Genomic DNA, 18,948 nt, shown 5'->3' on the forward strand with positions numbered 1-18,948 from the left:
GAGTGTGCGAAACCGCGCTCTGCGTCCTCTCGTGCGCCGTTTTCCAAAGCAAACACGGCTGGCTGCAGGGAGAGGTTAAAGCGCCCTCCCCCGAGGACCGGGGAATGAATTTGCGGCGTTTTGCCGACCGCCGCCGCCACGAGCTGCCCGCACGGAATGGCTCTCTTTCCTCGGAGCCGTAACGATCATACGGAAGGGAGCGCGGTTTGCAACTCCCATCCATCTTCCGTGCTTTTCCTTGTATAGACGCGGGGAGCACAGGCAAGCGATTGCCAACGCAGATTTTCTTTGGCGTCAAGCGCAGCATGTGTGTCGATGCCTTTGTCGTTGATTTTTTTTAAATGATAAACTCCATAATTCAACCAGTCCGTTCCCTTTGTTTAGTCGGAGATTATGTTTTGAATCCAGCCACGCCGATTATCAACGGGACAGTGCCTCTGAGGATGAGCACGGCTGATTGTTTGTCCTCGAGTGTGCCAACACAGAGGCGTCCCATCGAGCTTGTGCGGCACGCGCTCTAAGTACGGTTCCCGCGGCGCGCTCTGCCTCCGCTGCTGCTTTATGCTCGTCCTGCGAGATAAGTCACAAGGCTTCCTCCAATTACCGGGAATTGCTCTTATTATCGCCCGCTGCGACGGCTCCCTCCCGGCGAGCCCGTCCCACCACACGCGGCGGCGCCGCCGCCGTGCTCTGATGAAACGGAACGGCGGCTCGGACGCACTTTCGGGGGGGGGGGTGCGGAGCCTCCTCGAGAGGAACTGGGGTCCCGCGGTCACGGACCCGACCCGTGACCTCTCGACCGGCATTTTCCACGAGCTCTCGTTATTTTGTTCCGCTGTGAGGTCAGCGTCATTGGGGGGTGGCGCTGTGCCTCCGGGCCCCATGGAAGCCGGCGTGTGGATGTAGCTTCGCCGGCGTGCGGCTGTAGCTTTGCGTTGGTGTTTAGTGCAGACATTGGTGGTGGTCAGGCAGCCACTGTGGACTCGTGACAGTTGCTGAGCGCAGGCCCAAAAGCCCAAAACCTCAAGGTCACTCTTGCATTTGAGACTCATATCCTCGTCTCTTGAGTTCTCACCCGGCGGAGGAAGAGACACTTGAGGCTTGAACACGGGGCCCTCGCGCGCCTCATTTTCAGGATTTGTCCGTGCGCACGGCCTCTCCCCTCGTCGCGCCGCTCGCAACCTCCCCTCCGATTTGCATCCCGTTGCGTGCGACGCATCCTCCTCACGGGCGTCGCCACACCGCCACCGCCGATCTCCCAGCGGGAACGATAAAACCGCGCCTCTCTCTCGTATCTCTCTCGGCGCTGACGGCGCTCTCCTGCGCGCTTCCTCCGCGCGCTATCTACGTTCGCCCCGTATGTGTCCGCCCCTTATCTCGGGCGGCATTAGCGCGCGTGTGGCCCCGCCTGCTGTGAATGCCGGATTGACGGACGGGCTCGCGCGCGATTGCGGTGCCACGGCGGGATCGCCTGCCGCTCGCGGGGACCGCGTCGCCAGGGGCGGATGTCCGCAGGGGAACACTCTTCTGTCTGTGCCGTGCGATCGCACTCGCCAATACACCGCAGTCACTCGCTCGCCTGAGGTCAGTCGCCTCCTTATCACTCTTTTGCCACTACTACCATGGTTACTGTGCCCATGACCTTCATTTATTGATTCCTCAACCCATGTTGAGGTCAACCAGATACTCACTGTTTCGTCTCATCCCACACCGTGTTCAACTACCACGCTGCAGGTCACAACAACAACACACTCACTCACCACACTGCAGGTCACAACAACTCACTCACTCAACACACTGCAGGTCACAACAACTCACTCACTCACTCACCACACTGCAGGTCACAACAACTCACTCACTCAACACACTGCAGGTCACAACAACTCACTCACTCACTCACCACACTGCAGGTCACAACAACACACTCACTCACCACACTGCAGGTCACAACAACTCACTCACTCAACACACTGCAGGTCACAACAACTCACTCACTCACCACACTGCAGGTCACAACAACACACTCACTCACTCACCACACTGCAGGTCACAACAACACACTCACTCACCCACTCACCACACTGCAGGTCACAACAACACACTCACTCACTCACTCACCACACTGCAGGTCACTACAACACACTCACTCACCACACTGCAGGTCACAACAACACACTCACTCACCCACTCACCACACTGCAGGTCACAACAACACACTCACTCACTCACTCACCACACTGCAGGTCACTACAACACACTCACTCACCACACTGCAGGTCACAACAACACACTCACTCACTCACCACACTGCAGGTCACAACAACAACACACTCACTCACCACACTGCATGTCACAACAACTCACTCACTCAACACACTGCAGGTCACAACAACACACTCACTCACTCACCACACTGCAGGTCACAACAACACACTCACTCACTCACCACACTGCATGTCACAACAACTCACTCACTCACCACACAGCGGGTCACCTCACTTCGCTTTCTGCTTCTTCCCTCGCACTGCTCCATTTGAGAATTCGTTTAAAGTAAAAGTGCCCTTTTAATGTAGGCGTGTGCGTGCATGCGTGTTATCGTTCTCAGTGTCTGGCTTCAGCATTGCCGTGCTGACGGATGAGAAGACAGAAGCGGTAGCGGAGAGCGCCAGTCCGCCGCCCGTGTCCGGGCTAGAGAGGAGCCGGGAGAGGCACCGCGACGCGTCGGTCGGCCGCCACGCGGTGGTGCCGCCACCGCCGCCGCCGAGCAGCGCGGCCGCCCCTCGCTCCGCCGGCCGGCCCCCCGCCGCGTCGGCCACCGACCACCACCCCCGCAACGGCGCTGCCGGACAACCGCCGGCGACGCCCACGGCCGGGAGCCTCCCGCACGTCGCCCCCGCCCAGTCGCCCGCGGCGCCGACCGCCAACGGCCACCCCCACAACATCGCCGCCAGGAGGTGCGCCGCCCCCCCTCCCCCAGCCACCCCTCCGACCCGCCGGGAACGCACGCCAACCAACTCCGCTGGGAGCCGGTGGCCGTGTGGAGCTCGGTGAGATGGGTTGAACCGTCACTGACCGGGCAAACGACATGAGGAGGCCGTAGCCTTGAGCCTGGGGTCAGGGGTTAGGAGACTTCTTGTGGTTTTTCTGGCCCAAAAAACCGCAGGAGGAATACCGGCACAGGCCTCGAGCACTCACTTCATAAAATAAATCACACGTTAAATCCACTACCCACAATCAAAACGCAATGGGCGTTGGGTCATGGTGATGGTTTATATAGGGGCTAGATAAATAACCGGACTATAGCCTTTCTTACATGTGTCTGAAAAGTACATTTTACACATCCCACGAGCCACGTGAATTTCTGGGAGTGCACGCAAGCCACCGTGTCGTGACGCAGCTGCCTTTGTCTCCCCGCCGCCGCGTGCAGGAGCGCGACGCCTCTGAAGAGCCCGGCCCAACCCACGCACCTCCCCCCCTACCACCGGTCTCCCCCCACGCCCACCATCCCCTACCACCCCTCCCCGGGGGCTCCTTCCCAGTCCCTCTCCTTCCCCGTCGGGGGCAGCCAGGCCGCCCCGCTACCCTACCCGGGGGTTCCCCTGCGCCCGCCGCCCTCCCTCCCCCCGCCTCACCCCCACCACGGCCACGGGATGTTTGTGCCGCCCCCACCGCCCAGCCTTCCTCCCCCTCCGCCGCTCACGTCCGGCAGCCTGCAAGTGTCCGCGCACCCGTCCTCCGCAGGCTACCAAGGTGCGTGCCGCTCACACGCACACGGGGCAGAGCCCCCCCCCCCCGCCCTGCAGGCTCGACAGACTGCGGGGCAGGTGCCGTGCAGAGGGCGAGATGCGCCGTACACAGTGGGACACGTTGCGGTGGCGGCGCGCACACAGATGCACGCGCGTGCACCGGCTAGTACTCGTGCACACTTGCGCACACGCTCACAAAGACGAAGATGCCCTCTATAGTCTATAGAGACTGTTGGGGAAAGTGCTGTTAGCGAGCACCAATGAAGGCCGACACGGAACACCTATGAGGGGGCGTGTGTGGCTAGAATCCCGCATCCGTCCACCTTTGTCGCTGATGTTTATACACCGCACCAGGCATTCGTTAAGACTGAGTCGACCTAGTGGAAGCCCTGGACCGGTTCAGATATTCATCGCTTATGTTGGCTGTGAGCCGGAACCGAACTTAGGTCACTCAGTTCATAGAGCGGAGTGCTAACCGCTCCAGACCTGGCCACCCAGGCGTGCCGCCGCAGCCAGGGCTGACAGCGCTCGAACGTTTTCGGTGCGTGCCGGTGCGGCCGTGGTGGCCGTGGTTTTATTGGCAAGCGTTTGACCGACCGACGGACCGGCTGAGCCCGAAACACAACTCTCCTTACTACTTTGCCGTGAACTGCAGGCCACCCAGACCACGGCCAGGGGGCCCGCGTTTACGATCGCGACGATCTTGCGTCGACTCGGTTCGCGAAGCCGTCTCGCACGTCCTCGTGAAAGTCTCCCTACGTGAATCGCGTTTTTGTTTTGTTTGTTTTTGCTGTGGAGCGAGGGCAAACTCCCCGCGCGCGCCGAGACATCCGTTCATCCGGACGTCTCCGGGGTGGGCGCTGAGCGTTTGCAGATGTGATTCACCGCCACCCGCAACTCTTCTGTGTCCCGCAGACCCTCTGCTGCTGAGGCAGGAGCTGGACAGCCGCTTCCTGGCATCTCAGGCCAGCGGCGAGCGGGGGCCGGCGCTAGGCCCAGCCGCGCAGTACATGCGCGCCGAGTTCCACCAGCACCAGCATCAGCACCAGCATCAGCACCAGCACACGCACCAGCACACGCACCAGCACACGTTCACGCCCTACCCGCCCGGCCTGCCGCCCAGCCTCCTGCCCGCACCCGCGCCACCCCCGCCCCTGGTGGGTACCGCCGCCCCCAGAAACGTGAGAATGCACTTTGAACTTTTCTCCGTGTGTGCGCGTGTGCGCGACCAAGTAACTTGGAGCGTGTGTGCGTGCGTGCGCTCTGCGTGTCAAAGATGACATTGTTGTCCTGTTCTGAGTGGGCCATTTGTGGGCGCATAAATGGTCGACTTGACCTGCAGCTGTGTCGATGTTTATCCGGTATACCCGACATCACAGGAACGAGCCGTGTTCCCCACGCTGGCGTGCAGCCGGGCAGCTGCGTGAGCGCGACGTACACAGGCGACGCGCGCTGAGCGTGGAATACGCCACGTGCGTGCGTGCTCGCAGGAGCACGCAAAGCTGCGTCCCCGTGGGACACTGAGGCCATGCGCACAGTCGCGTGACGTGTCTTGAATCTAGTTTTCGTGGTTTGCATTGAGTCATGCATTCCACCTTGAGTGCTGCGGGTCGTTACGCTTCTAACTGGGCATACATTACGTACTGTGTAAGAGCATTACTTGGGCTAAAAGTGTTGGTTTTAGTGTGACTTATAAACTTTACAGCAAGGCATGTATGTTGCACACACATATATAACTGTATATAAATGGGTCATTAAACCTGCCACCACCCGACACGCGATCTAACCCAAAAATCCAGTATTATGGATGATATTGGGCGCGAAAACCTACGTGTTAAAATAACTGTATATCGCGTAACTGTATGTTAAATGGTACGAGATGCTATTGTCATTTTCCGTGGCAGTAGAAATGAGCAATCATGTTGGTGTTGTGTTTTCTCCTAGTTTGACAAATACGGTCCCCGATTAGAAAACCCCTTCTATCGACACAGCGTGAGTATCACCGCCACCACTACCACCGCACGCTCGCACCACCTGCTTGCCGCGCGGCTTCCTCTCCCGGCAGCTTTCGCTCACTGGCACGGGCAGTGACGAACGCTTTCGGCGCTCGCAAAAAACGAAACATTCCAAAAGCAATAAAGGACGCGTTAAATCGAGCGTAAATGTTATCGCGAATGTATCTGCGTTTTAGGCTGGCCGTGTTGAAATGCATCCATCGCAACACGGAATTAGATTTTAAAAATAGTTTTACAAACATTCCATCGTCGCGCCAGAGCCGCGATGACGGCGCCGCACGCGCCGGCGAGCTCACGAAAGCGTGAGCGCGCGTTTGGTCACCGCCGCTCACGGCCGCGCCCTTCCCTCCCCGCGCAGTTCTTTGGGCCCTACCACCCCGGCCTGCCCGGCCTGGCCCCCATCCTCCCCCCGGCCGGGCCCTTCTCCTCGCTGCAGGGCGCCTTCCAGCCCAAGGTGAGGCCCTGTGGCGGCGACGCCGCCGGCACACCTCCACGGAGGTTCGCCCGCGGCGTGGGGGGCACCGCGTCGTGGGGGGCACCGCGGCGTAGCTGGCCGGGGCATTGTGGGACGGGAGTTGCGCCCCGCGCGGCGTGCCGGGTGCTGCTCGCCGTCGCTGCCGGGCCCGGCGACCTGCTGGTCGTCGATCGTTTAGATCGACTTCAAAGAGCACGCTCCAAATATCAGAATCAGAACCTTTATTTAGACTGGAGGAATCCGATGAGCTATGAAGCTCTTTTTCACGGATGTCCAATATAAATCCTCGCCCATAGAATCACCCTAAAATAATGTCACGACCTGGCACCCGGTAAACACGGCGTACGAAGGTCGTGGCCTGCTCAAGGATATTGTCTATATTTCACAAAATAGAATGTACTTGTAAATCATTGCTTGAATACGTCGTGTTGGGAAGGAAGATGCCACGCTGGTTGTTTTGTCAGTAACAACGCATGCCTCTCCCCGCGTCTTTGTCGGCTCCGGCTGCTCGTGTCGACGATTGTTTTGGTGAATGCCGATTTGAAAACTCCGTTGCCCAGCAGTTGTTCAGTCGGTCTTCTTTATTTAACCATTGGAGAAAATGAACCGTTGGGAGACCTAAAACAACATTGCCCCTTTTGATTACATCTAAGTCATTCAAAGCACGCTTTATATTTCAGAATGTTTTAAATCTTAACATACCTATCCTAAACTTAACAATAATTTAAAACTAATTTTAATTGGTGTGATCGTTTGTGACTAACTCGTTTACAGTTGAGCGCTGCGTCTATTCTCTGAGCTGCTCCCATCGAGGCTGTGCATGCGCTGGCCGTTGCAGCAGCGAGCGAGTGCGGTGCTGGCTCTCGCTGTTCTCCGCACGCGGCCGGAGCGATTGATGAACAATCATTGAGCGGACATTGATTAAAGCACTGGTCCTCGCGACTCCTTTGCCGCTGCTTTGCTGCTGTCGGTGCCGTTGACTGCTGAGGCCTGCGATAGGCCGAGTGGCGCTTGCCTGTCGCCGCGGTAACCTCCTCGCGTTGCCCCGCCCTTCCTTCCCAGAATTCCAGTGCAGTTGACGTAGCGGGCAGACCAGGGCCTGCGCCTCACTCCATGCTCCCCAAAGACCCCCGGGTAAACGCGCCGAGAAGGCTCCGAGCGTTCTGCTGTCGGGAGGGCCGGGGGTAGCGGCGCCGCGTCCCGGCCACGCTCGCCGGCGGAGCGTGCGGCGGGCGGTGCCGGCCGTGAGGCAGAGCCCCAGCGCAAGCAAAGCTGCTCCCTGTGCTTCGAATGAGATCAAAGCCAAAGCGAGCGAGGACAACGCAAACGAAGGCGTCCCATTCCCTATCGTCTGGTCTCATTGCACCACCGTAGGCTTCTGCAGAGAGGCGTTTCCTTTGTCCCTGCCGCTCCCTAAGGAATCCCAGTCTTTGTGTTCAGCAACTGCGCCACGTCCTCCTTGCCACCGTGCGGAGAGCGCAGAAAGCTTGAGCCACCCTATCTCGACACGGTGGCCGAGCGGCAGCTCGTTTGCCACTTGTTGCTGAGGTTCGTGGTTCGAATCCAGCGGCCGCCCTGATTAATACTGCGGTGTAATAACCGGAATATTACTACTACTACGTGCCGTCTGCTTCACAGTGGATGTTAAAGATCCTGTGACGTCATTCGCAAGAGTGGGCCGTTGTGTGCCGGCGTCAGGGTCCAAATTTGACAAATTCAGAAATTACACCGCAAATACTCAATTTGGATTCCACAGCAGCAATCATCACCCCAACTGGCAGCAGACTAATGCCCCGGGTGACTCCTCAAAATAAGACTCATCTGGTCTCTTGAGTTCTCACCTGGTTCGACAAAATCAACTCGAAACTTCCCCTCAAGGGATCCGCGGCAATCACAGATCCTTCCCGAGCCTCGTTCCGCCGAGCTGCTGAAAGAGACGCTGTCACGAGCGCCAGCTCCATTAAACGCATCACAAGGGCACAGACCCGGAGCCGGCCCCTACCGGCACCAAGGTCTCGGTTGGATCGTGCGCAGTAGATGACAATGCCTGGTGCCGCGAGCGCTCAAATCTGAAACGCGCAGAGCTGGGGACAGACTCGCAGCACAGGGAACACTTTGGGCACAGGTCAAATAGATCGCGGCTGCTGACGTAAGAGGCCGAAAGCGCCACGCGTTCAGGATTTTCAGAAACAACCTCTTGTGCCCGACGTCTTCCGTAGCTGATTATTTGGCGGTGCTCGGTGAGCGATCTCGGCTTGCTCGCTCTGGGCGAAGCGGCGTGACCACAACTGCACTGCAATGGCTGCCAGGAGGAGGAGGAGGGCGTCGCGTGCCGACCGCCGCTTGCCGTGCCCTCTCGGGGGTCCCGTTCGCCGTTTCTAAAGCGCGCACCACCTGAGCATTTCCTGCACAGCGCTAACAGCTGCTTCCGCCCCCCCCCCCATCCCCCGTCCCCGTCTGGACGTTTTGTACAAAATAGCCTGGCCCGCGGGGCTCCACGATTCCTGGAAACATTTCTGAGTCGTTATTTCGCAGAACTTCCCCGACTCTTTAAGCGTCGGGCACAAATAGACGGCCTTGGGCGCCGCCACGGTGTTAATGAATGAGCCGCGGCCTGCCCAGCACGGATGCATAATTGACACCGCCGCACGTGGCCGTGAAAACCGTAGAGGCCGCAGTTTTGCCGCCGCTGTGCTCCGAAATTTCGACAATATTTCACATGGGCCCCGCGGCATTCGCCCATGACGTCCAGACTCTCCCTCCCTGCTAACATTGGCTAAGCCACCTCTCCACTGCCTGTCGGTAAACCCTCGCTCAGCGTGTTCCGTTGGCTCGCGCACGGCGCCTTGTGCCGTCCGCTGCACAGCCCCGAAGGCTGGGTCCGCTGCACCTGCAACACGCGGCCTGCTGGTCACGGTGACCTGTCTCCTGAGCGATTCGGAGCGCTCGTGCCACGCGACGCTCGTTGTGCCCATCAAGGGCGTCGGGTGGTGATTGCCCAATTGTGCTCGAGACAACTCGCGTCCTTCCCATATCTGTCCTTGCACACAAAAGAATAAGATAATATTTGTACACATCTCATCAGCCACTCGGCACCATTGGTTCAACATGAGCAAAACTTTGGACCAGTTTTCACATTCAGTGTCTCATCATTGGCAGAATCAGGCTTGCTTGAACCAATGCTTGTGAACTGCCTGATGTTGATTGGCAAGGACCCTCTCTGTTAGATGTGGTCCCAGGTATGGGAAGGAGGCACGTCGTCTGTTTATTCTGTTACGTATATTGACCACGACGACGGCGCAAATGCGGATCTGGTGCTGTATTTGTCGAGTCGATTTAATTTCTCGTTGGGGGAGTTTTGTCCACCATTGGAACCTCCTTTGCCAGTAGTAAAAATATGATAATTGGCTTTTTACCCTTTTATCTGGCAACAAAACTGACACCTTTTTTACAAGGAGTCATGTTTGCATTGACCACAATACCTGCAGTCGGAATGCAAACAAAAAACACAACTCTGATAATGTATAACGGAGTTTTGTCCCTCGTGCGCGCTGAGCGTGGTTACCCCGGCGTAGCCGCCCGTGGCGCGTCAGGAGCGAGCGGCGACCGCGAGCTCGGCACGAGCGCGCTCCGAGTCGCGGCTCCCCGCGGCGCGCGGCGACGCCGGGGGGACGGCGCAGACGCGGCGGTTGCGCTTTGCTTGACCACCGTGGTAACGATTTCCCCTTTCTGTTCCTCGACAGTTCACGGACCCATTCAGACTACCCTTGACCGTAAGTGCATCACTTCATTACCTGCTCGTTCATAAGCGCCCCGCGCGCACCGACACCGGCGTGCGCTTGTGGCGCTGCGCAAACACCCGCGGCAAGCAGGCGTCGTTATCGTCCCCGTTGAAGCATTTTAACCCTTTGGCACGGTGCGTGTGATCGATTGTCGGCCCTGCTCTCGATGTAAACGGGGCATTGTCCGCAGCGCGTTCCCTGTGTACCTGCGGTGCGGGGTTAAACACCGGGCTCGTTTTGAGCTGAGTGACTCGTGTGATGCACGCCGGGCGGAGTAATATCCGGCAATGGCGGTGGTTGTCTGTTGTTGCACAGAAGCCGGGGAAGTGGTGCGCGGCTCACGTGCGCGTGGCCTGGCAGATCTACTACCACCAGCAGAAGGTGAAGGTGAGTGTGTGCGCGTGTGTGAGCGTGTGTGCGAGTGCGGCGGCGGTGGTGGAGGGGGGTTGACGGTGGTTGTGCGGTGGCGAGGGAGCGGCGACGCCGTCCTCACGGGGGTCGTCTTCCCCTGCAGCAGATGCAGCTGGACCCGCACAAGCTGGACTTCGGGGGCAAGGCCGACCTACTCGGCCGCCCCCCCGTGCCCGGCCTCTTCCCGGGCTTTGCGCACCCCCACGAGCTGACGCGTCCCGCCACCCTCTTCTCGGCAGGTGTGTTACTGGGGGGGGGTGGCGGGGGGGGGGGGGGGCTACGTGCTTCTCCTCTTACCGCCGAGCGTTGGGCGAGTGAATGGCTCCGAGGTATGAGCACGGAAAGTTGAGGGTAGCCGGGAGGTTGCGTTGGACTCGTGCACTGCGGGGAGCGCCCCGCAGCCCGCCCCGGAGCCCTGGCTTCAGATGACGATGGGGGGAGCCGCGGCGACGCTGCGCGTGAAGGACCAGGGCCCTGTTCAGGAGGCCTATGCGATGGACGGCAGAAATGTTTTTAAAACTCTGTGTGTGTGTTTGCGTGTTAATGCGTGTGCACGAGTGGCCGCGTGTATATGTTCGCATGTGAGTCCGTGTGTGCATGCGTATGTCTATCTGGGGAGCGGTAGTGTCGCGGTTAGCGCACTGCGCTATGAACCCGGCGACCCGGTTTCGATTCCCGCTCACTGCTAACACCAGTGACGATTATCTGAACTGGTCTTGGGCCTCCCCTAGGTCGACTCAGCCTCAAATGAGCACCTGGTGCGGTGTCTAAACATCGTCACTGGGGAGACAAAGGCGGTCGGGCGTGGTGCTGGCCACCCACCCCCTCGTGTACCGTTCCGGCCTTCATAGGTGCTCGCGAACAGCGCTTGCCCCTACGGTCTGTTTAGGCTATACGGGAGATCTTTGTATATTTATTTGATGTCTATTTGTCTGCGTGTGTACGTGTATCTGTCTGCGTGTGTACGTGTGTTCATGTGTTCACGCCTGTATGCGTGTGTGTGTGCGCGTCACCAGTGGCCGGGCCACCCCCCACGCAGTGCATGCCCGGGCCCCCCACTCATCACGGCAGCTTCCTCAACCCGGCCGCCCTCGGTACGTCCTCGCGTTTCCACAGTGAGCAGCAGCAGCACGGTTCCTCTCAAACGTGCATTGCCTCCCTCGCTTCCTAAGATCACGTTCCATGCCAAGGGACGCACGCAGTGGTGGCGGGGTTGTTGCAATGGGGGGGGTCGACGCTGTAGGGGTCGTGAGGGCGTGGTGCGTTGCGTGCGTGGCGCACGAGCGTAGAGAGCCGGCATCTTTGCCGCGAGCATCTCGGCCTCTGACCCTGTGTCGCCTCCGACCAAGTAACCCTGACCGTGCCCCGAACTTGTCACATCTCGGAAGCTAAGCAGGGCTGAGTCTCTTGTCAGTTCGCATGCGGAAAGACTTGCTTGGGAATACCAGACGTTATAGGCTCGAGATGGCAGCATCGTAATAGATTGTCACGTCTGTATTGAGCGGAGCTGCGAGTGTTATTGTCCCCTCGTATGGATGCGTGGGTATTCTCCAGGTACTGTGTTTTCATCCCACGGGAAGCCAAACATTTATTCATGGGATCGGCCAAACATCCCAGTGTAGCAGGACCTTCCTGAAAGTGAGCCTCGAGACTCGGCGAGGCTTTCCTGGGTAAACGAGCGGCACTATTCGGAGCCGCCCAGTGGTTCCTGGTGGCCAGGGGGCTGGAGGCCCAGGGCAGAACGCCACGTGAAGGCCCCCTTATTCGCTGATTTGCGACAAAAAAACGTGGGCCCATTGTGGGGGCGGCCACCCTTCTGTGTGAGGCCACCCCGGGGAAAATTGCCCCCTTTGCTCTGCCACCCTGCACGGCCCTGGCACTGTAAGCACCATTATTATTATTACTACTACTTTGAGTTTCAATGCTAAACTCGAGGTGTAACTCTTCTTCTTCTGCTGCTGCTGCTGCTGCGTTGTCTTTACAGACCCCTTCAGTCGGCCCAGTAGCTTTGGAGGTCTCTGCTCGCTCGGCACCAATGCGTTTGGCGGCCTCGGCAACCCCGCGCTCAGTAAGCGCCTCCCCGTGGCAGGTTGAACTCCCGCATTCTCTTGTCTCAAAGCTGCGTGGGGGGGGCGGGGGTGGAGGGGGGGGGTGTGTGGGGTGGAGGGGGGGGTGTGGGGTGGAGGGGGGGGGCTCGCGGTTAAACCCCTCGGCGGTCGTGGAGTGGAAGCAAATGGCTCCCCATCTGTTTCCGTTGGGGAGGAGGAGGGTCGTCCGGGAGTAGGGGGGGGGGAGCTCGGGGTTCGCGTGCCGAGCGCGCGCTGCGCCACTCGTGCAGATGCGCTCCGGCGGTTCTCTCGTCTTTCTCGTCGCTCCGGACGCGACCGTCGAGCTCCGATGAGTCGGCGCACGATACATGCATGGACTCGTGCGGATAAGAATTGCTCAGTTGGGGCTGCACGCTGCAATCGTCACCCCACCCCCCCTCGTTCTGGCAGAGTAAAGCCCACTTGCAGGCAGGCGCCGAGTCACGGTGCGGCGTACAGGAACATCTGCCACTGGGGGGGTGGGGGGGGCCCGGGGGGGTACCCCGTTTCAATGTTCGAAATGCGACGTGAAGGCCCTTTGAGTTGCTGAGACTCTTGATCAAGTGCCGTACGCATGCCAAGATGATCAACATTGCAGTGTTTACCGTTTGTGAATATTGTACGAGCATTATAGGCTTTGTTTGACAAGGCTTCTACGCGTAACAGAAGCGGTTGTTGCCAGCCTCAGTCTTTGCTCAGCTGGAGCAAATAGAAATCGGAGCTAAATGCTCAATTGTCGTCCGTGTTTTTCGCGTTATTGCCTTTGTCACTTTGGCGGCTCGTGGGTCGCCCTTTGAAACGAGACTCTACCCCGGCCTCTTGAGCCCTCACCTGGCCAAACAAACTTGAAAGGCGACCCGTGGGAGCGCGCCGCGCCGCGGGCCGGAGGTGAAGCGTGGGCGCCGCTGCGCGTTGTTGTTGCAGCCTCGAACGGGGTGTACGGACAGAAGGAGGCCCTTGGCGTCCCCGCCATGGGTGGCTCCCAGGACCCGTGGAACCGCCTCCACCGCACGCCGCCCTCCTTCCCCACGCCGCCGCCGTGGCCCAAGCCGCCCGCCGACCCCGAGCGGAGCAGCGCGCCGGCCGGGCCCAGCGAACACCGCGACCGCTCCACGTGAGGCGACCGCTCCCCCACGGCCGGGCCCGGCACGTCCCAACCTGGGCCCAGATACAACCCTGGCCGTATCCTTAGTTGTGGAACCTAGTCATAGCTGAAGCTGTAGCCCCGACCATAGCTCTATACCTACAGTTGAATACCGAGGTATGACTGTTGCCATTGTCCTAACAACCATTACTCTAGGCTTGACAAATATGATCCTAGCCTTTGTCCCGACCCATACGAACCTGACTGGAGTCCTCGCGCTCGCTCCTCTAAACGCTTGGGCTGAGAGCCGACTCGTAAGATCTGCCGCACCGCGATCGCAGCAGTTGGTGCTCGTTGTCACGCGCTCGCTATGAGCAACGTCCACGGGCTAGCGCTGTCCACTGGCATTGCTGTACATGCTCGCTCATGAACGACGTGATGCTAATGACCCCGTTCCTACATCTGGAGGTAATTTTTCATGAAATAATTTACCTCCAGTTAAACTAAAAGCCCAAATTGCCTGCTCCATGAAATAGCGGGAAACGTGCTGTTGTGCATCGTGGGTTCTTCTCTACGGAAGCCGACTAGCGGCGCGTGCGGTGCGATGATTGCGATCGTGCGGTGATCTCTCGGCAGAGCGGAGCACAGCAAATCGCGGCACTGCAGCTCCTCCTCGTCTCCCGCGGCGACAACGACAACGTCGACGCCTGGCCATGGCGCGAGCCGAGGGCCGGGTCCCGCCGAGCCGGAGCGACCGCGCGCCGACTCCCGTGAGCGGCCCGCGGAGCGGGATCGTGCGGCCGAGCGGGCGCACGCCGACTCGCGGGACAAGGACCGGGGCGCCGTCGAGAGGGACGATCGCTCGGTCGAGCGCCAGCCGGCAGCCGACGCCCGCGGAGGCGGCGGCGACAGGGACCGCACGGCGGAGCGCGAGCCGCCGGGTGCGGAGAGGAAGGACGACGACCGGGCCCGGGACTTCACCTTCCCCGGCAAGCAGCAGGCGAGCCACGAGCGCAGGGCGCACGCCGACGACTACGGCAAGGCCGCGTCGGCGCGACGGCAGAGCGGCGGCGGTGGAGACGACGTCCGGCCCGGGAGCACCGACAGGAGGCCGAGTGCGGAGGAGCACGCGCGGTCGGGGAACGCGGAGCAGAGAAAAGCCCCGGAGGATCACGGACGGCCCGGCAGCCGCGACCGGTGGCTGAGCCTGGAGGACTATGGCAAGTCGGGCAGCCTCGACCGGAGACTTAACCCAGAGGAGCTCGCCAAGAGCGGCGGGCTGGACCTGCGCGGCGTGCCGGCGGATGGAAGGGGCGGCTCCTCGCCCTTTCCGCGGCTCCTCACGGCCGACGAGAGCCGGCAGCTGAGAGAGGCGGAGAGACGGGCGGAGGGCTCCGCCCGGGAGATGGAGCGCCGTGGGGAGCAGCCGAGGAAGCCCGGCGATGTGCGCGTGAAGGAGGAGCGCAAGGAGGAGAGCGACGTGGTGCTGGTGCGCTCTGAACCCATGCAGCAGCAGCAGCATCAGCACCAGCACCAGCACCACCAACCTCAACCGCATCCGCAGCAACTCCACACCCGGTCAAGTGACAACTCCCACCTGTCGGCCCCCATGCACGCGTTCCCGCCGCCGCCGCACGGCATGGAGATTTACCCGCTCGGCCTCAACGGCATGGCCGGCCTGGAGCGCGGGCGGATGGTCTCGGCCGCGGCAACCAACCCTTACCTGGGCCTGTCTCACCTGGCCGGGCGGGACCGCTACCCGCTGTGGGACGGCATCCGCCACCCGTTCCGCGACCACTACGCCGCGGCCATGGACCACCGCAAGGAGATGCTGGGCCGAGACTTTGTGGCGATGCAGCGCTACGCCAACATGCAGGCCATGTACGACCAGAGCCGCGCGTACCGCGACCGCGAGCCGCACGACTACGGCCGCGAGCAGGCCATCGCGAGCGGCCTCCTGTTGGACCCGCGCCGGCTGGCGAGCGACGAGCGCGAGCGCCTCCACTCGCTGGAGCTGGAGCGCTCGCGCATGCACCCGGCCGTCTCTTCCGCCGCCTCCTCCGCCATGCTGCTCGACGCGCAGTTGCACACGTCGCTGGCCGGGGCGTCGCTGCTTCCCGCCGGCTTCCCTGGGCTGCACTACCCACGCCTCCTGGGGCCCCACCTCCACCCCGGCTCCATGCACCCGTCCCTGCACCCCCCCCACCACGGCCACGCGCCCCCCTCCTCCCACCCGCACGCTCACGTGGGCCACGGGCACCACAACGGGGCGCTCGCCAAGACCCCGCCCGCGGGGCCCCCCGCCACGAGCGGCCCTCCGCCGCTCATCCCAGCCTCGGCCCGAGCGCCGTCGCCGCGCCGCTCCACGCCGCTCACGCCGGTCACGCCGCTGTCGGCGGCGCCGGGCGATGCGCGTGACCGCTCCCCGACGCCGCGCGGCAGCCGCGAGGTGGAGGCTCGGTAACCCCCGGCCTCTCCCGGAGCTCGCCGAGCGTGGGACCCGCGCGCGCGTCTCCGTGCCGGCGTCTCGCGGAGCGAGTGGCGTTCGCGTGGAGGCGTCGCAGCGGAGCGCAGCCTCCGCTGCTGCTGGTTGCGCACGCGCGGTGCGCCGAACCGACGCTTGGCAAGGTGGAGCGGGGGAGTAGGGGCCGGACTTGCAAGTTCAACTCGGCCTTCGCGTTTTAGCTGCCGAAACGAGCCTCGGCGTTTGGCAGACAGCGGAGGTTTGCACGGCCGGCCGCTCTGCCAAGCGTCGTCGTCTTTGTCCACGATTCCCCGGACCCTCTCCGTAGAGGGACCGACGACGTCTGGGCTGTGCTTAACGCGAAGGCTCCACGTCAACTCGCCAACACGCAGCACTTAGTTCCAGTCTCCATAGCGGCCCGGGTTCTGATTGTGCAACAAACGGCGGTCGGAGCGAATTCTCGAACGAGTGCGACGTCTCGACACAATGCAGCCACGACCTCCTTTTCGCAAGAGCTCCCCGTTGTCGCTCGCGTTTCAAGTCGGGTGGTTTTTGTGCCGCCGTCCCGGCACAGGGTTTGTCGTGGTCCCTGCTCTCTACAGTCCCCCTCGTCCGCAGCAGCAAACTCCTTCGCCGGTGTCCGTGACCCGCCAGCGGCCGGAGGCACCCGGTCGCGGAGGAGACACCCGGACGCAGGGCGGACGCAGGGTGCCACTGCCACGTGTAAATAAATAAATAACGACCCTGCCCTTCCGCCGCAGCAGGAACGGCGTCAAGAGCACGGGCAGATTCAATATACGTGCATACGTAGGTGACAGAAGTCTATATTACAGTACCTATTTAAAGTGTGATGCAGTATGAATACAACTTTGATGTCTAACGCTGTATAATTTTAATTGTTTTGTAGAATTTTGGAAGGTAGGGCCATGGGAGCCAGGCAAAGCCAAAGTGGGCCCGGCCTCGTCGCCGGCTCCTCGCGTGTTCCGCGTCACGCGAGGGTTTGCCGTTGCGTCACGCGAGGGGAATTTTTAACCCCCGGGGTTCCCTAAAGGCCGTGTATAAAGGTGTACATAGCTGCCGGTGTGCAGACCGCGTCGCGCCGACGACTGCGCGTGCGGTCAATCGAGCGTGCGGTCAATCGAGCGATTATCCCATCCATATCCGATTTAGATCCCCCGATTAGCGAGGCCGCGCAGACCTCTCGCGTCGCGCCGCCGCTCGGCAGGACGACGTTGGCGCCCTCGCTTCGATCGCTCTGCGCGTCCAGACTGTTTGCGAACGCGCGTCGTGTTATTTTTTTTTAGACCGCGCCATTTAACCGGCCGCTGCGACGGCCGCTTCCTTGGCCTTGGCCTCGACCGCCGGGGGTGGGGGGGCGGCCGCTCGGGCGAACGGGGAGCGCCGGGGGTGGCGCGCCGTGGCGGCTCTCAGACACGCTGCTCCGGGGCCGGCTCGGAGACCATGCCTTTTCCGTTTCAAACAAACTTGCCTGCCTTCAAAACCTTAACTCTGTGTGTATGGGGATAGCACAAACAGCCGCCGTTATCCGTCACGCCAAAAAAGACCCGGTGTCGTCGGAAGAGACCGACGAGTTACCCCGCAACCGTCCGGCGCGAACGTCGCTGCGAACGTCGCTGCGAACGTCGACGAGTTCCGCGAGCGACCGCGTTTTTCGGCGACGTTGACGAGAATCGTTTCGAGAGGGAGACGGGAAGCCGTTTCTCCCGTGTTAAACTGCCATTGCATCACACAATCTGGGAACGTGTACATATGTTTTATAGCTGCTGGAGTGCGGGGACAGCGTTAGCCGTGCGGGTGACACAAATTAAATTTGTAATTTTTATATTCCGTGCCCGATGTGTACAGACTAGAGGGGCAGGGGCTGGGGGGGGAAGGGGGGGGGCCTCGCGGACGCGTTATTTATGAGTCGGTCGGCAGGTGGTCTTGTCCGTCCCGTGATTATATAATCAAAAAAAGCTTTGCGGTTTTTGTGGTGCCATGTTCCGTTCTATTTGTATGAGCAGCCTGTTGATACACACAATGTTTTATGTAATTATTACGTTGTTTGGCCCCGTTCGCCGCGTACAATTACGTTTCCTGGCCACCGTTTTCCTCGTGCTATTTCATACGAGATGAAGTACGGCCGAGAATAAAGCCACGTGGCTCCTGACGTCCGTGTTGCTGTGTTGAGTGTTGCCGCGGCCGAATTAAAACATTTCACCTGGACAGTCCCTGGAGGCAGAACGTCTCGCTTGCGAGGGGGGGGGGGGGAGTCCAGGGACTCGTGCGTAGCGGACACGTAACACTACCTGAACAAACACTGCGCCTCCTTAGCAGATTTCACCGTGAACATCGCACCCGAGGAATCGCGTCGAAGGCACTCAACGTGGAGGTGGAATATCCACCCATTGCTTTCCGTCAATATAAACCTCATGAACCCGCATCCACTTTGTTTACCTTTTGTAGATTGGCACACGCTGTTAGAGAGTTCCATTCTCACAACGTTGACGGTAGAAGATGGGACTGAGCCATGCACAAGTCCGAAAGAGAACGTGGCAGGTGGGTGTTGTGGACAGGATTAGGTAAACACGGCGGCGCCGGGTGGGACGTCCGTGCAGGATGAGGGAGCGCCATTGCCGAGACCGGTATTGGAGCGGACGTCAAGATGTCAACGACACAAGGGGAAGACGAGACTCAAGGGCAGATGGTGGGAGATGTTCGGGCCAGATCTAGGAGGTCGCTGCTTGTCGCCTGTGCAGCAGCTGCGGGAACTGGAGGGCAGGCGGCGTTGACGAGGAGGGGTGGTGGTGGTGGTGGCGTTGATGGCTTGGCCACAATAACGTCTTCATCGCGATGGAGAAGACGTCGGTGTGCGTGCGATGAC

The 18,948-nt window shown here is 60.5% G+C and overlaps 1 protein-coding gene across 16 annotated transcripts in view; it reads left to right on the top strand.

Annotated features, from left to right (window-relative positions):
* The window catches only part of AUTS2 (activator of transcription and developmental regulator AUTS2), a 259,132-nt gene extending 240,907 nt beyond the window's left edge, over positions 1-18,225 (top strand). For 2 of the 16 annotated variants that reach the window (XM_078873546.1, XM_078873562.1), the window contains 13 exons: positions 2,606-3,047; positions 3,428-3,750; positions 4,662-4,927; positions 5,691-5,738; positions 6,120-6,215; positions 7,299-7,370; positions 9,980-10,009; positions 10,334-10,405; positions 10,533-10,668; positions 11,446-11,523; positions 12,414-12,518; positions 13,441-13,630; positions 14,237-18,225. In XM_078873546.1, coding sequence (XP_078729672.1) covers positions 2,606-3,047; positions 3,428-3,750; positions 4,662-4,927; positions 5,691-5,738; positions 6,120-6,215; positions 7,299-7,370; positions 9,980-10,009; positions 10,334-10,405; positions 10,533-10,668; positions 11,446-11,523; positions 12,414-12,518; positions 13,441-13,630; positions 14,237-16,064 — 3,686 coding nt within the window. In that variant the 3' untranslated portion in view covers positions 16,065-18,225. The remainder of the gene's footprint in view (positions 1-2,605; positions 3,048-3,427; positions 3,751-4,661; positions 4,928-5,690; positions 5,739-6,119; positions 6,216-7,298; positions 7,371-9,979; positions 10,010-10,333; positions 10,406-10,532; positions 10,669-11,445; positions 11,524-12,413; positions 12,519-13,440; positions 13,631-14,236) is intronic. The other 14 variants (XM_078873547.1, XM_078873548.1, XM_078873550.1 and 11 more) reach the window with 14 other exon arrangements.
* Positions 18,226-18,948: the final 723 nt, after the last annotated feature.

This window comes from Lampetra fluviatilis, chromosome 37, assembly GCF_964198595.1.
Source record: "Lampetra fluviatilis chromosome 37, kcLamFluv1.1, whole genome shotgun sequence".
NCBI classification, from domain to species: domain Eukaryota; kingdom Metazoa; phylum Chordata; class Hyperoartia; order Petromyzontiformes; family Petromyzontidae; genus Lampetra; species Lampetra fluviatilis.